Source organism: Perna viridis, chromosome 5 (assembly GCF_037379345.1).
Source record: "Perna viridis isolate PV_CMFRI_1.1 ecotype Kerala chromosome 5, ASM3737934v1, whole genome shotgun sequence".
Taxonomy (NCBI): domain Eukaryota; kingdom Metazoa; phylum Mollusca; class Bivalvia; order Mytilida; family Mytilidae; genus Perna; species Perna viridis.
Genome location: NC_142449.1, coordinates 36932715 through 36951207, shown reverse-complemented (window position 1 = coordinate 36951207; position 18493 = coordinate 36932715). Strand labels below are relative to the sequence as shown.

The 18493-nt window shown below is 32.3% G+C and overlaps 1 protein-coding gene across 3 annotated transcripts in view; it reads left to right on the top strand.

Moving 5' to 3' along the window:
- LOC148617307 (uncharacterized) overlaps positions 1-11797 on the top strand; it is an 86020-nt gene extending 74223 nt beyond the window's left edge. For all 3 annotated transcript variants that reach the window (XM_088584925.1, XM_088584924.1, XM_088584923.1), the window contains exon 6: positions 4348-11797. In XM_088584925.1, the coding sequence (XP_088441051.1) occupies positions 4348-4920 (573 nt within the window). In that variant the 3' untranslated portion in view covers positions 4921-11797. The remainder of the gene's footprint in view (positions 1-4347) is intronic.
- The last annotated feature ends 6696 nt before the right edge of the window (positions 11798-18493 follow it).

Genomic DNA, 18493 nt, shown 5'->3' with positions numbered 1-18493 from the left:
TATAGGAAGTCTTGTACATTCCATTTTGTAGAGACATCAGCAAGTTGATTTTAAACACTTTCTCTCATGCCATGAATATGAGTATAGAAATGGTATGGAGGTTTGTTGTCTCAATTGGAGATGTTTTCTGAAACCTTTGGTCTTTTCAGACCTAAAGACTTGAGAACTATTTAACTATTTAATGGTAGAATGTCGGTAAAATTTATTTTAAGAAGTGGAGTCTTGGAGTAGAATTTTGGAATGAAAACTTTGATTTGAAAGTAGGGTTTGAATTGGAAATTAAATGCTTGATTTACTATACATACATTATTACATTTACTATACATTATCACTAATACTCTGGACTTTAATTTTTTGGGTCTTTTTATACCACAACAAACAAAGTTCGGGAGGTATATAGGTTTCACCCTATCTGTCTGTGTATCTGTTTGTCCATCCGTCTGTCCAAACTTTTTTCTAAGCAGCTTGCAACGTTGTTATAAAAATTGTAGGATGTTATATAACCAGATGGTCTAATGCATTGTCCGCAACTCCTCCTCAATGACTTGCAGGATTTTTATGAAACTTATTTGAGTGTCAGATGACCATATGGAGATGTGCATATTGTAAGGAATTTTTGTTTGGACAAAAATTGTAGAAATTAAGGCTGTAAGAACTTGGGCATTTTTCTGCAAGACTTTGTCTGATGCCTTGATCACAACTCCCCCTTAATGACATGCAGGAATGTTATGAAACTCAATGGAGTGTTAGATTACTATATGGAGATGTGCATATTGTCAGGAATTAGTCTGTTATTGTGTTGCTGTTTGGAGTTGGATGCTTAAGAAATGGCTAAAAATTGTGTCCATTATAAATTGTATGTCCACACTGATCCCCAAATATACAAGGTTCAACAGCCTGCTGGATATTAGTCCCATTAGGAGCAATGTCTAGTATTAAATACTGTCTATTTTTGTTTTATTTGAAAAAAAAAACCATTAAAAATGCCACAACACCAAGTACCATTCTAAAGTTCTACTTTAAGATGCCACTCCATGAAGCCACTCCACAACTCCACCCCGTAGAATCATGCCTAGATTACCTAAGATCAAAAATTTAATAAGCAATGACACTAGACAAATTTCTATCTAGACAAAATGACAAAACAGGTTTTCTATTCAGTAATGGTCTTCTCCAGCTTAGTGATGTTTCTTTTGAGTATTGGCATGTTATTTCAGGGTCCGTTTTATCATCTATAATTATGGGATCCTTACTCAGCTCAGATGATGCTAGAAGGAAAATTCCAATTTTAGATGTTTTATGAAGACATTGTCTGAGCATTTGTTCTATACATTTTGAACCTATTTGAAACAAGATTGTTGTTTTCTAGCTGTATAATTAGTATTTGGCTTGAGGGACTTGAGGGACAGCCTTAAAGGAATTTAATGTGTACTATAGTTTGTTTTTTTTAATACCAAACATTTGTGGGATATTTGATCTTCATTTGACCTTAAAAAATCTTTGAAGAGGTAAAAAAATTAACAAAACAAGAAAGCTGCTGATTAATTATGATGATAAACAAGAATTGATATTGTCTCTTTACTTCACACTGGCTGGTTATTTTATGAGAAATGTGCTACCTTTAGGGTAATCTTAAATGCAGTAAAGAATGTAAGAAGTCTTTATGAAATCAATGGTGCTGTTTTGCAAGCATACAAGTGTGTTAAGTTATAATATTTTGGTCTTGTAACCAAAGAGAAGCCCTGATGTTGGCATAATTTGTTTCAGAAGCTGCAGTTATACCAAAGTTGTAATCTTTCCTAGATAAAATTTAATGTTCATATCATGATGGTCATATACAAAAATAAAGGTTCAATAGTTTTGTGATACCATCATCATGAAGAAAATGGTAAAGTCAGTATCCTGTAGCATTTAGGACAGACATACTAAAAATCTACATGAAATAGATTTTTATTGTATAAGTTGCAGTGATTTATCATATGTTCCCTTTGTAACAAAAATGTATAGTTAGAATCATAATTTCACTCTCTCTCACTTTCACTACTCCTGCCAAAATGCCATCACAAGTAACAGTCTGCCATTCACAAAACTTAAAAATTATGTTGAAAATAGCAATAAATTATGATTAAATCTATATAATAAATAGCATAATCGATTGGTTATTGTGAATATTCAAAATATAATCACTCCTGCCAAGAATGCATTAAAATTTAACTTCTGCACAGAGCAAGTTTGGCATCCTGTTTTCATGAAGGCATTTTTCGGCACTTGTGATTATATTTTAAAATTTGAAGATTTATTGAAATATATCTTGGTCATATGAATTTTTTTTATCTCATAATCCATATAGTGTGAAATTCTTTGTTAGTTGTAACCTTTATAAAATCAGATTTATTTTAATACCATATAATACCAGTTCTGACAAGGAAGATTTTAATCTCTAGTAGACACTAGTCTAGACAGTTATGACAGTATTTTGTGTGACATTCTGCATCATAGGTCATTATACTGTTGTTTTGATTTGGTTCTTTTCTACCTGCCATGGGCAAATACCTTTTTTTCCATACTTTTATTTTCTTGATTGTTCTGTTGGGGTTATGAAATGAAAGTTACAGCTGTCAGTCTGTTTGTTCCATTGATGGTTGATTCCTTAATTTCAAATAATAAAGAACCGCTCAACTGTGTTAATTACTTGAACCATTGAGAGGTATGGCCCTTTTTCACAGTGAAAATTTGATAACATGTTGTATACATGACCCCAAAATCTTTTTTTTTTCTAGCCAAATCTGCTATTCAGTAATCAGTCTTGACTAACCTAATTTTCTGGTCCTAGAGCCGATCTGATGTTTCAGATTTGGGTTGCAAGTAGAATTGAAGGCAGAAAAAAGCAAGGCAAAAAGACTTATGAAAAGTCTAAGGTTGCATGCAAAAAAAAATTCTTTTACAATTTTAGTAGTGACATATAAATCCATGCTTGGGTCTCAGTTTGCTCAGTTTATTATCAGAAACTGTTTATTTGTCCTGAACTATTAACTCAGCAGACAATGGAATTGGAATGTCTACACTATTCTTGACATCACCTGCTGTCTAGGAGTTGATAAAGTGTTAATAGCAGGGTGGACAAATCCATCTACTCCAAAATCACGTTTCAGTATCATAAAGGACTTGCACAATGGCTGACGTACCTTCATTTGTAAGTCACTGACATCTTGTCTGAATGTTTTTTTTTAATAATTTAATGCTACCTGTGGAACATATGTTAGTCTATGAGAAATGTTTATCATCTTTTGTGTTATGCAATATCAGATTTAATGCTCTACTACAATGATTTGTAAGTTTGTAAAGGAAATTTAAGTATTGACTTTCAGGAACAATAGTTTTTAAAAGAGAGGAAAATAATCTGTTAGAGGACAAATCCAGTTGATCAGTTTTACAATCACGTAAATGGAAACAAAAAACATTTAATGCAGAAAGCTGTTCATACATTGGAGTGTTCACTTTTCAAGGATATCAATTCATATACTGATATCTTCATCTGTCTCCTGTTGAGGAAAACATGAAGGTCTAAGACATGAGTATGTCCATCTTTTCATGCTCTGGGTGCCTTAGTTTGTGTACTGTAAACATATTAATTTTTGCGGTGTACTAATTTTTGCTATTTTTTCGGTGGACAGAAAACCACGAAAAATAGTACCTGCAAAATGGATTTGTTAACTCTATATATCACTAACCTTTTTTTTTTTTTTTTGATCCCGCGAAAATCAATACCCACGAATATGTTCATTTAACAGAATCCACGAAAATTAGCAACCACAAAAATTAATATGTGTACAGTAATCTTTTGGGATATTTTGACTTTATATTATGAGTCAAATCTATCGCAAGTTGAACTTAATTACATTTTGGTGAACAGGGCACCAAAACTTTGTTTTGTGGAGTGACAAACATGCATGAACCCTTCCAATCTGGCATTTTGACTATTGACTAAAAGATTGAATTAGAATTGGTGAAATAGAACTATTCCTGACTTAAGAAATTACACAACATTTGTTTTAACCATACATTATTGTACTGCATTTTTATTTCAAATTTGAATATAGTCCCCCCCCCCCCCCATAAAAATTAAATGGTTGTTTCCTTATACAAAGAATGATTGGTGCAGGTTTTTCTGCAGTGAATGACTTCCTAAATACCATGATTAATTTTTAGTGTTTATCTAGGAGGATTATGATGTACTATTTTGCAGTTATTTAGCCCATTGTTGTGTATAGCTTTTGGTAATAGTAGATGTTCTATTTTTTTTACAATATACAATTTATACAATAATATCTATTGTTTTGCTTACAGGTTGTCTATGTGCCATCCACATCATCAACAGCTTCAACCAATCAGGATAACTTAGAGTATCAGACCGCTTTATTACGTGAACGCAATATCATGCAATCAGCGCAGACTTCAATACAATATCCTCCCCATATCCCGATATCGAAAGATGGTGAGGAAGGCTATATAGAAAGTCAGAACAAATTAGATCGCCATCGAAAGGCTGATCTTCAAAATGTGTGCTTTAGACCACCACCAAATAAAACAGTTTATGATAAAGACAGTCCGCCTCCCTATAGCTCTAGATCTACGTCATCTTTAGATAGTATCAGTCATGCCAAATCTAGTAGTTTAGTTACAGACATTAATGGCTGCCCTGTACTGCGTTGTTATAGTATGTCAGAAAATAACAATCATTCGTGCTTTCAACAACAGCAGCAGTTTTCACGAAATTCAGTGTCATGCAGACAAATTAGGCAAACAGACAGTAGTACTGGAATGAGCATGGATCGGCCTCCTGATTATCCAGGGGCAATTTTAGGAACTAACAATAGTGTTTACCATAACAGTGCAGCGCCTGCTAAAAATTCTGTATGATATGAGGCGGGGCAGCTGTTATGCCTCCTCCTTCCATGTGCTTTTTAAATTATTTGAATGGAGACAAACTTGAAGCTATTGTGATATCCTTTTGGTTAGGTCTACTGTTTGACAAAAAGGGCATGCCATTTTTGTGATACATATCTATAAGAGAGAACTATAGAATAAACTGTCACTGCTCCATAATATGAAATATGATTTGAAAAGTGCCAAATGTCACTCCTCAAAAGCATTATAAGGAGATGCCACTTGTCACTTTCTGCATAACATTTGTACATGTTTATCTCAAACTTTTCAACGACATACAGTTACAATTTTATGTGTAACATTGTACCCTTACCGGAATGGGATATAATTACAGTTATGTTGTAATTAATCCTGTAATTTTTTTTTATTCCAAGGCCAGTAGTATGTTTTTATTTTCATGTAAGGCCACTCCAAATTATTTACTTGTTCTTCAGATCCAACCACACACACAAAAAAATGTGGATAAGAACGGTCTTAACTTAATTTTTGTCATCAACTTCTCTTCCATGCACAAATTCTCCTTTAAACATTTCTTGATCAGTGGTTTTAACCATTTCAGAAAAAAAGTAACCAGAAATTGATTGCTGCCATCACAGCATATATTTATTTAGGCATCAGTTTTCCAAGGGGAAAAATTGAAACTGTACAGTGAAGAACAATAAATTGATTTTGAGTGGCTGTAGAATTTTCATTGACTAATTAAGGTGTTAGTACTGTTGTTATTTACCCTATTTTTGTATTAGATTCAATGGTGCAGGTCTATTATCTTAACATTATAATGGGTCCTACAAATACTAAATCGGATTTTAAGTATTGTACTTTTTTTCTTTATTGGTTGTATACTGTAGTTCATTTTACAAATAAGGTTGCTCATATCAAATATGTTACTTGTTCCTTTCAAATGATTTTTAGAATTTTCATTGATTTGAACAGCTATATTTTGAACAGTTGGTTCTGAAGTTCTGAAGCTAAGTGATTTATAACAACCCAAACCGACAGCCACATATTGGTCCATGAGCCTTTACTTATTATTAGAAATTGCCTTGAAAATTTGCATTTTTTTTATTTATTCAATCAAATTCAGGAAACTTAATACACAATGTATTGCCTTTTAACAGGAAATTTAAACTTCATTTTAGTTGGGAAAATAAGTGCTGTATCGGAAATGATTGTTTCAAGCTTTTTGCTTTGTCATAAATTATTAAAAAATAACAATTAGAAAAAAGAATTATTTTAGAAGGAAATGAGAAAATGTCAATATGCTTTATTTATTGGGTAAAAGTTGTATACAGTACATTTGAAGGTAGTGTACAGACAATTTATTTTTTCCCCTATATTAATAATTCATTGGCTTTTCTGATAATTCTCTTATTTAAGGCATCTGTTTTCTTACTTTTTTGCACTGAAAGCTCTTTGACCTTCAGAAATAGAGCTGTTTAGCTGTTATCACCCCATTGCACTAGAAATTCTTTGACCAGTTCTTATGTCAGATTGTACCCAACTCAATACTCTAAAAATCTATTATTTTGCAAACTGTGTTATCTTGACACATAAATACACTGTAGGAGCTTGTTACCAAATCTATTTTATTTCATCATTTGGGACATTAGTTAGTCAACATTCTAAGAAAACATAGAAAAGATAAGCAACTTTAGTACACTTTATTGTAACAGATTTGCAGTAGACATTCTAATGGATTTTATTCAGCTTTAAATATGATAGTAGTTAATAGTGAATTTTTTTTATGCTGAGGAAATCTAAATTGATTTGTATTACACAGTAGGAAAGGGTAATAACTTATTTAACTCCAGAGATACCAAGTGTTGCCCCCCAAAAAATTAATTTGAAGTCTGTATGTTAATTAATACTAGGTTTGAAGTCAATGAAGTATTTATGCTATTGAATGTGTTAAAAATGAAACAATAAAAAATTGCTCTTTGATTTTTAAAATCCAATATGTGGCTTATGTTAATTGTTGTTCTCATTTGTATTTTTTATTTTTTTTTTGTCTTTAAACCTCAATTAAATCTGTTTCATTGAATTTTTTACAAAACTTTTAAAAAGCATAGCTTTTTATGCTTAAACCATGCCTAACAAGAATAGACCATCTGAAATATTTACATAAAGAAAAATAATAATTTTTTAAACTTCGAGCCTACATTCTCCCGAGTCAGGGTTTTGAGTTCACCCTCGCTCCCTCAAACCCCTGACATCACTCATTCATATTTAGCGGGTATCATCCAGCCAATTCCGATTGGTTGCTTCTCCGCATGCGAAGCACCAATGAAAATTGATTTAACATAAAATGTCTGTGGAAAGGTAAACAATAATACGAGGTAATGGATGTTCGGATATAGTAACTGAAAGTTGTATGATGTCACAAATGATGCAATGTGAGCAAAAATGATAACTGTAGATTCTGTTCAGAGTCTTTACTGAAAAAAAAAATGACGTTATGTGTAGCAATTTTGTAAGTTATTTCGAATAGTTTCTATTTCGAGTGATTTGATTGGATTTTGGATCCAGGTTAAGTTTAAGTAACTCACTAGATGGCGCTGGACGATACCTGCTAAATATCAATGAGTGATGTCAGGGGTTTGAGGGACTCAAAACCCTGACTTGGGAGGATGCGAGCCTAGGGCAATATTATTTCACTACCTAGCAATTTAACTGAAATAGAAGTGAACAGGTATGTAATGTCTCAGTGTAAAATTCTAGTAAAAAATATTTTGCCTTAAGAAACATAGCTCCTGATGGTTGGTACTTTATTTTCCTGAAATCTTAAGACAGTAGACCTAAAGAAAAGGACACAACTCTTACAAATCATTGGAGTGTTTGTATTCAGCATTTGACATCAATCTCATGTTAGCATTTAAGTAACTTGGATTGATTTCACTCTGTTTTAAATTAAAGCTTGGTAGACTTTGGTGAAATTGAATATGAAACAAACATATCATTGATTTCTAGAATTATGTCCCTTACCCTAGGTCTACCTCCTAAAAGACTCTCTCTTGTGTTCAAACATTTTTCTTCCACTTTTTCAAATCGGAACTTGCTGTTGAGTTTCTTTTCTTTCTTTTTTCTTTCTTTTTTCTCCCCTATGTTTACTACTGATATTTCTAATTCCCTTCTTTTTTTTGTTGAATTTGTAAAGTGATGTCTTTGTGTTTATTTCTCAGACCTCAAGGAGATCAATGTTAGAAGACAGTTTCACTGAGTACTGTAAACTGAAAACTGTTTTCACTAATATTTGTTGAAAAAAAGTATCTGCAAAATAATATGAGCCCCTCACATAAATGTTATTGTTAAATTTGTTCAGATGTCTGACTGCAAAATTTCCACCAACAATGAAATATTTTACTCGGCAAATTGCAAATGTAGCACCTAGTGAAAGTGTTATCATTTCAAAGGCAGTATATTACTGATCTCTGGAGCAGGCCATTTTTTTCTATATGTATCTCTCTTTCTTTATTAATTATATGAATTCATTTTTTCCATGGCAAATTTATGTCAGACATAGGAAAGAAATATTTTTACTTTGTAATGTTTTTCCTTAATTTGAGTTAGTATTTTTGTGACATTTTTTTGTGTATTGTATTAGGTAAATTCATGCAAAAAGTAAAATGTAAGATTTTCATATTTTGAAAAAAAAAGTATCATCATGTTTTCTGGACTTAAAATGATAGTCAGTGAACAAGTTGTTTTTATTTTTAAGTAGTTATTTAGTCCACGGCAGTCTCTTTCTTAGTTCCTTATTTGTGATTCTCATTTTGTAAAATAGGATGCAACACAATTAAATTCTCCTAACAGACACAAAACTTTACATTAGAACTATTATTTTTCATTACTCTTTAACAGATCTTCTTTCTCAATCATTCACAGAGTCTTTAACATTAATTTCATAGTTATCTCAAAGTTGTTTTAGTTCCATCCCCCCCCCCCACCCCCCCCCCCCCCCCCAAGATGAAATATTTAAATGAATCAGTCAAAGGGAGATAACCTTGATTTGTTTTACATTTTATAAATTTTTCAGCAACTGAGATAATTTTATTTCTTACTCTTTAATGAATTAAATATGTGATAAATTAAGGAAGAAAAGTTGAAGTTAAAAGAACAAAAATGATTATGTGTCCCTTAAATCTAAGTCAGTCATTTGCATCAGTAATTTTAATCCTTCTTTTATAAGATATAGATTAACAGTTTCACTACAGACTTTCAAACCAGGGTTTTGTAAAGACCAGAACTACATGTAGGTTCCTTGGAGTTACCTCACTATGAAGTTATTATAAATAAAATATTTTCAACATTGCAAGGTTATTCAATTTCAATGTGACAGTTGACATATGGTGAAATGGATTATTAAAGTGTTGTTTCTAAGCTAAGATGGTAAAACAGATCAGATGTTCATTTGGAAATTTGCATAGTAAATGTTTTTTTTTATTAGGAAAAATAACTGCATGATTCCACTGTTCTTGTATCATGTAGCTTTGGATATGACAAAACAAAAAGTGTTACATGAAAGTTCTGTCTTTTTTAATGATTTATTGTGCTTAATAAAACCCTGGTACATGTTTTACAATGTTTTGTATAAGAAGAAAATCTAGAGAAAAAAAAGGGTTTCAAACCTCCTTGATACTGTTCATACTAGTAGATGAGAAAAAAAATGAAAGCAATCTGTTCTGAAATTTCATCATAAATTTGTTTTAACTTTTAAATGTTCTACCCAAGCTGATCGTCATATTTAATCATTTCATTTTATTAAGTGTACTTTTAAAATCATGCAGGGGTAGTTAACAGGTATTAAAAAGTTTATACAAATAACTAAAAAGGTATTTGGTGGAAAATTTAACAATTTTTTGCCTGTTTCACTGGTGAGAAAGGTTAAGCTGTTTTGTATTCATTACTAAAGAGTTTACTTTTATTTTACAATAACAATTTTAATGTTAGGGGTAAATTTATGGCTACCAACCTTAGGACTCCATTGATTGCTTTTGACTATCCAACAGGATGATCCTTTATTTTGTGACTGACAACAACAAACACTAAAAGACTGATAAAGCTGCACCTAACAAACAATAGTGTTTACATAGTATAGAACTCTGTAGTCTATAGGTGAAAGTGTTTAAATGAACTCCTTTAATAATGTACAAAAGTTATTCAAAAACTTATTGGAGTGCCTTTGCATTTAAATATCTTCAAGATTAACTCCTGAGATAGGTATTGCCATCTAGTGTTTTTTTTTTTTTAATTTAGTTTTATTTTTTATTTTTTTGCCTCTTCATCTCTTTGACACATTCCCCATTTCCTTTTTTCTCTACTTGTACTACTGCCGTGACCTGCATGATTTTTTAAACAACTTGATATAGTACACACACACACACTTAAACAGGCATACTATAAGTATGTCCTCTCTATGTATTTGTCTCGGTTTGTAAGCGCCAAAGGTGCTTTGTATAAAGATCTTCATTTATATTTTGTTATTCATTACCAGTATGGTTATATTTTATTTTCTAGTTGGTAGTTTTCATGCACTGTATGAGGCTAATATGTGAATGAGGTGTTTATCTGTCATGCATGGCGCAAGTACATGCTATTGTTTTTTCAACTTTGTTTTTTTTCCCGTTATTGATGAAAAAAATGTTTCTGATATTTTTTAAGTAGTTCGTCCTTCTTTTGAGAGATCTTTCACAGTGATATGTGAAAATGGAATAACTTATAATTATTTCCTTCAAAGTACTGTTTTTTTGTTTTTTTTTTGTTTTTTTTTAATCACACGCATTTATTATAATGGTACTTGAAATGTTGTATTTTTTGGTTGAAGTTCTGTTTTTTATTTTATTTTTTACATTAAGTAATATTTTAAAAGTTCAGAATACTTCTTTAAAATGCCTTTTTTTCCAAGGTGTACAGGAATTTATTTGTGTTGGACTCATATATTTATCTATTAACAAGAATATAAACTAATTTATTCATTTTATGCATTGCGTTGAGTGGAATGTAGATGTGATTGTATGAAGTAATGTAAGAGAGCCGGTGATTTGAACAAGAATATGTTAAACTGGTTACCAGTAACTGGTACTTAGTCATCATCTCTTCTTCCTATTTGTTTTTCTTATCTAGAATTATCTCCCTTTTATGTTTTTTGAATAGTTATATTAACTACAAAGAAACATTATATAATATGTGCATGCAGTACCTCAATTATCTACCTTCTTATGTTTATGGTGTATATTGACTGTTCCCTCTTTTGTCTATCTTCATTATGAAATGTTCCCTTTATTAACAGTCTGAACTACTTAGCTAGTCTATAGTTCCCCCTTCCCAAAAGACCATACAATGTCTGCATTCCAAATTTGTTACTGGCAGTGAAGTGCCTAGTGTAAATTTAGGACCCATTCCTCCCAAGTTTTTGTTGTTAAATAGTACTTCCGGACAAGTCAATTCCCACTCTTTATTTAGTTGTGCCCTCCCTCCATTTCACAAAAAAATATATATTACATTTGATATCTTATTTTGTAGAGGTCTTAAGCTTGAATTAAAAACCTAAGAATTTGCAGGTCTGCTACTGAATACATGCACTTAAATACTTTTCCCCATTTGTTATATGAATTATTCATTAGTTTAAACATGAGCATCAGATGCTACTCAATACATATAGGGCGTTATAGTTTCTGAATTTATTCATGTGCATGAAAACTATCAACTTGCTCTCATTAAATGCTGTATGTTTGTTTTATAACAGTTTTATGACTGTTAATGAAGAGGTATAAGAGAATGCTTTATCTCTCATTTGTTCACTTGTGTTGTATTTGAGAAAAAGTGCTGAATATAAAAGGCTATACATTATTTATACAGACTTTATTTGTTTTGTCCATAAAAAATCTCTTATTGTGGAAGTCTTTCATGTTGGCCTCAGTCAATCATTTCAGATCAGATGGACTCTTAATAATGGTAACTGTCACAATGCATGCAGTATGGGTCTCTTACACCACATGAACACATATTGCACTCGACTTAGAAGAATAGTACTTTTATTTAATTATATAATGTCAATGCTTGTAATTAAAATCATGCTGAAGTGGGAAGTAATAAGATTCCACAAAACAAGTTGCAGGTTATTATTCAGTAGTGTCTAAACAATATTATCAAACAATGGGCTGAAGCACGTTTCAGTTCTGAAACATACTGTTAAAAATCAGGTGGTACGAATCCCCCTTGAAATAAATGTGATGATTCAACGCTGTAGCAAAACAGAATATCGCAATACACCAAAAACATTTTATCAAAAAATATAAGAACCTCTCAAAACGCGTTGGAGTTCTCATGTGGTCGGATGGATGAACGAACAGCAGTATGTCTTAATGTATTGAAATATGAAGAGTGTTGTAATGGGAAAACCGACTCCGATATAACGGTAGAAATCCCTTATTGTGTGACCGCAAAACAGGCGGACGTATAAATGATATGCTGTGGTCGTCGTCCGGAAGTTACTATAGGCAACAAGTCTTCCTGATGTTCGGATGTTAACTTGAGTCAATGTAGTAGGGGAAACTCTTTTTCCTTGATAACAAAATTAATGAAAATAAAATGCTTCGCAGGGCGCAGCTTGATTCGATCACAGAGATCGAACCCAGATTATGAACATGTACCCTATTCATGTAACAAGTCTGAATTTTGATTGCCATTAAATAATCGAAACTGGGTATGAATTTGACCAGAATTAAAGCAGCCCCTATTTGGTCACGCAATCCTCAATGGGTTCCATTTGCAATCTCTAAATCAATCAACCCTTTCTTTGGTTGACCATGAAGCATATTCTGTATCATACAGTGGCTGTATGAAACGCACAACTGTGATTTTTTTTAAATCATCACTTAATTAAGATTTAAAATGGTTATAATCAGCATAAAATGTTCGGAATTGTCATGTCACTAATCTTTATATTAAGGACATATATGAAGACATCTGAAGTATGAGGAGACACAGATACTGATTGTTAACATCCCTGTTGAAAGTTGTTAGAGTCAGGTGAAAGGAAGCAGTACTACTAAGACAGGGCTTAAAGGGAAAACATAACCACATCTCTCGAGATCGTGCTTTATGTTAACGATTCCGATATCGCATATGTATTCAGTAAAATTTCAAATAGCTAAAAAAATTTCTACCTGACAAACTGCTCAAGAGTCATAAAGCATACGAAAAATATTGCAAAAGGCACAAAATTAAAACATTCTGACAATTTCAAGATATTAAATGTCAGTCCCTGTAAGAATCGGGCAGTGGGTGAAACATGGTATGAAAAACCCATCATTTTGATAGTGTAATTTGACCATTTGCACCATCAGAATCAAGGAAAACAGACAAGATTTTCCATAATATGCTGGACTATTGAGTTACAATTTCATTGAAATGCACTGAAGATGAACATTTCAAGGGCAGGTAACGCTGTTAAAAATATCATTTTTCTAAGATTCTATTGAAAAATTCATGAGCAAAGCCAGTTATACAGAGATAAAAAAATGGTCTATTCAAATAGAAAAAGCATCGATCCTTGACTGATATTTTATTGTCAGATCCGTTGGGTTTTGACATGCATGTTTCCGATTTTTCCCTGATTCTTACAAACACTTACACTTAAACCATGTAGTTCTGGATAGAAATTTTATTGAAAATCTACAGACCACACTACTGATGATATCAACTAAGTCGCGATGGTGCCGTAAGTTATGATGTCATAGTAAAGCAATCGTCTATAAAACGCTGTTCTTTTTAAATAACACAAGGGGTGCTGTTACATATATGTATACGCGAAATATTGTAGTAAAGAGCTTTTAAAACAGTTACAAGACAATTAATCTAAACAAATAACAGGATATGACAAAAGGGTGCTTTGTGAAGTCGAATATTCAAGTACTCCGAAAGTGTGGTATATCTTTTGCAGCGCAATTTAGCCGGGGTTGAATAAGCAAAGTATTCATTCCAATTGCTTAAAAATAGTAAGGGGCCTTTTAAGAATAGGGGTAGACATGTTCTTCATACAACAATATGAACTTCAAAATATCATCACTCTATAGTTAGAAATTGCATAAATTAAATGTAAAATGAATAAAATTCAAACGATCTGTTGAAAACCTTCGGAAGAATAACACGATTCGACTTCTGTTCTTTAGAGTATGAGTTGGTTTTTATTTTACTGACTACGCCATATCTGACAGTGTAATCGAAGTAGGAAAATACCAACCAAGACGAGGACCAAGAAGTCATTCCGATAAAAAAAAAATACAAAACAAAAACATACAAAAAATGACAGATTTAACATTAACGCTCACTTTGACGTACACAGCAGCACCGGTTTGCCAAATCGTTCTTTTCTCCCAGGTGAGCTGATGTCTTGAGATAATACAGCTACCGAACTGTAGCTCTTAAGACTCTTTTTTTTTCGTTTTATTTTGTTATTTATTTGTTTATTCATTTACAAGTTTTACCGTTTATATAAACATTCGAAATATTTCTTAGTTTAGAAAGTCGTTTTCCTTCATAATTCAATATTGAATTTGTTTCGAATCGTCTTTCGGTATTTATGATATTCATTAATCAAATTCGAAACAAATGCAGCGGACAGATGAACATGTACTGGGACGTGTATTCCTAATATATTATGAAACTGAAAGACAATTCTAATCCTATAATTTTCATTCGTCATCGAATTATGATTTCCCGCGTTACTGCGTATATATTTCGAGAAGACCCATTGCGACATTGGTCACGTTACAAGTATGCGATTTGTCAGTTACTTGCCACCGCGTAACCAAATTTTGCTTTAATGTTCATTTATGTATATTTAACAATCCATGTGTGGATTTTTGTGATCCGACAAAAAGAAACATGGCCCCCAATAATAAAAACAGATCATAGACTAAGTTCAAATTGCAGAATTTTGCAAATTACTTGGGTAGGGGTGACATTGTTCAGCTTGATCGAAATTTTCGGAATGATTTGTTGACGGATGTTTGAGTTATGGGCCCCAAAATAGTTTTTTTTACCGAGTTTGACATTCCAACTTTGAAAAAGTTCTCTGAATTTACAGGTTGGATTGTAACTCAACTTTACTTATATATTCCTTAGTGTATCCCTTACAATCTCTGTTTTGGGACTTGCTACGACAAAAATATGACCACTGTTACTAAAAAATATATCATAGAGGTCAAATTCAATATTTTTAAAAATAACTTTAAAAAAAACCATGGGTTTATCTCATTTATGATATGGTAAAATTGATCAGCATGGTGAGACGCACATGTGCTCAAATTGTCATAATGATCTTTTATCCCTGGAAGACTCAAATATGACTATGTGAGTTTTATTCAAGTAGCTGTCTTTGTAAGAATCATACAAAATTTGAAAAGTGTGATACACTCCAAAAAAGGCTACATATGTTTATTTTTGTAATTAAGTTATTTTATGGGTCTATACTATGAAATGTGTAATTATCCATTCCAATCTGCCTGCTCTTAGGAGATAATCAACATTGAAAATCTAATAGATTCTATTGTATTTGAGTGTCATTTACAGAGTCGTCTCCCTTAATTTCGAAATCTACAGTGCATTCTATACACTTTTTATCTCCTAAGAACACGGGTTGTATGAAAAGCTGAATGTAAATTTCTTTTTACTATGGCAATTCAAACAAAATATCAAAAATAAAAATATGTAGGCTTTTTACCTATGAATCACGGTTTGCATGATTCTTAGCTGGAGTCCTACTTAATAACTTAAACCTGATAGATAACTAAGGTGCTGTTATTGCTCTATTGATCCAATGAATTTTCATTACAATAGTACCTCTATGTCAAGAGTCCGAACCACAATGAATCCTTGTGCACACCTTGTAAAGTCTGTATGCAGCACATCGAGTATGTCTTTACATTCTCCTTCAATGCTAATACATCTTCATGTTCACTTGTTGTTACCAGAACACCTTAGTTATCAATTGAAGCATCAAGTTTTGGTACATGTATTTCACCTATATATAGTAAGTATCCGAATTCTCTCAAAGATTTTTTCTAAATTGTCTATTGGTTAAAGTTCATTAGAACCCACACTAATTGAATGCAGTAATGTATCCAATCCATTGTCATTGAAATGAAACACGAAAACACCTTTGTTTATATATCAAAGATATCTTTAATCTTCATATTGATTGAATTTCATTCAATTTCCAAGAAAATGTGCATGCATAAGTAGTGTCATCCTTCATGAATTTGTTATCTAATCAATCAATCAATCAATCAAACTTCTATTCCACTTAGAGAAAAAATTATAAATCAGGAATTATTTTTAGGACCTACCACATCAGTTTTCTAAGCACACCTGAGTGTGGTTTAAAAGTTGCAGACAACCTCATCTTTTTGAGTTTTACACTTGAAGGACTTGATTAATAGATGTTGTGTTTTGTGCACTTATGAAGATTGAGCACGTCGAGTAAAAAATCTTGGAGGAGAATGACTTTTTTGTGTGTTTGCAAACACATTTGGTCGGATGGATGAACGAACCGCAGTATGTCATAATGTATTGAAATATGGAGAGTGTTGTAATGGGAAAATTTTCACGCCAAATTTCCATTGTGCATTTCAACTAAATGTGACCTATCAATATCTTAAAGAGGCAAACTTAATATTATTTCTCTTCATATATGCTATCGTACGATGTGCAAAGGAAAAAAAAACATCCATTAAAACCAACATAGAATTTACATGTACAGTTACAGCAAAATTGTTTTACTTCCTTGAATCGATAAATTATCTCCAACTATTATACGGCATGCAACATAAATTCCAACATTTTACCCTTTCGCCATTAAATAACAGTAAATCTGAAAAGAACGGAATAAATATGATACCTTTAAAATAGAGGTACAATGTTCCTTATAAAGTTATCGGTACCAAATTTATAATTTATTTTGCGTATATAAAATAAAACTTACCTTACATTGAGATATAATTATGCAAAAACTTTCAGTACGCATGTATATGATTACTTTGAGCCTGGTCATTTGTTTCGAGTTTCCTCTATGATCATCTATATTAGTACGTGGACTGAGAAACACCCACCCCCACCCACCCTCATGCAACCGGCTGCATTGCATTTGGGCGCATTTTAAAAAACTTACCATCTTTCAATAGGGCGGATTTTTTAAATTTCAAATAGGCGCAATATATTAAGATTTTGAATCTCCGCCTTTCAATTGGGCGAAATTACAGATTACTATAAGGTTACAGACCACCAATTCAACCAATGAGCATTTGGAACGTACGCAAAAATAGTCCTACGCAGAAATTACCTCTGTTCCTCATAGTGCTGTGAAAAAAGTTCTCATCTCATTTAAAAAATTTAAACAGTTTCTGAAACGAAAAACATTTCTGTACATTTTATAGGTGCAGTTTGCTTCTTGTGATGTGAAGCCTAATCTCCATATTGATTTCTAAATATACCCCTATCTTGTGAAAACACTGGGATTTTCCATGCTATTTATAGACACTTCACTTCCGGTGACCAGTACTGCACTGCAAGTCTGCTAACTCCACATGCTGAGGATTGTGAGCTGACATATGTAGAATCATGCTGATATATAGTCCTTTGCAGGTTAAAGTTAAGGTAAAGTTCAGAGAAGCCATTGAATATTGTGAAATTAGCATAGAAGCCTATGGGAAGTGGAATTAGTGGTTTCTAGCCTATAATTACAGGTAAGTTCAATAAATCTGGTAAATCATAAGAATAGGTTAAAATACATGTATATAAAAAATGTTAAAAAAAATAAGAAATGTATCATTCTATTTACATCAATTGCAATACGTACGCTTTCGACCAAGATGGATGTTTTAGTGACCGATACAAACGACAAAAAGTCTTTGAATTATGATGGATTTACCTTCAGAATTGATCGCGCATTGAAATAAAACGACATATCTTGGAGATGTACAAGAAATAGAACAAATTGCAAGGCGAGAGTTCGAAGAGATGCTGGGTTCAAAATTATGTTAATGGCAATGGGACAGCACAACGATGACAATTGAGAGAGAAAACTCGAGGCTAAACAGCTATGTGTGCTTGTTAAGCGAAAGGTTTCTGGTGTTATATTGCCAAAACCATTCAAAATCATTCGATTCTTGAAAATCATATTTAGAAATGCGCCCATATGAAATATAAAAGTTAAAATATCATGCGCTCATTTGAAATGTCAATGTGCCCAAATGGAATGCACCGGTGCAACCCCCCACCACCACACTCATCAACCAAATAATTAATTTCAAGTACTCTTATACCTCCCATTTACAAATTTTTTTGTCACAATTAAATCTAAACTGAAGCATTTTTGTATTTTTGGCTACTTTGCATACCTCTTTGAGGCAAACATCGAACTTCTTCTTTCTACATAAGGAAGTAGACTGACATATATATATATCATCATGGAGCTCAATGTCTCAGCTTTACAATGGTATCAAGAAAATTCTGGTAACACTTAGGATTTTGGGGTAAAACGATAAAA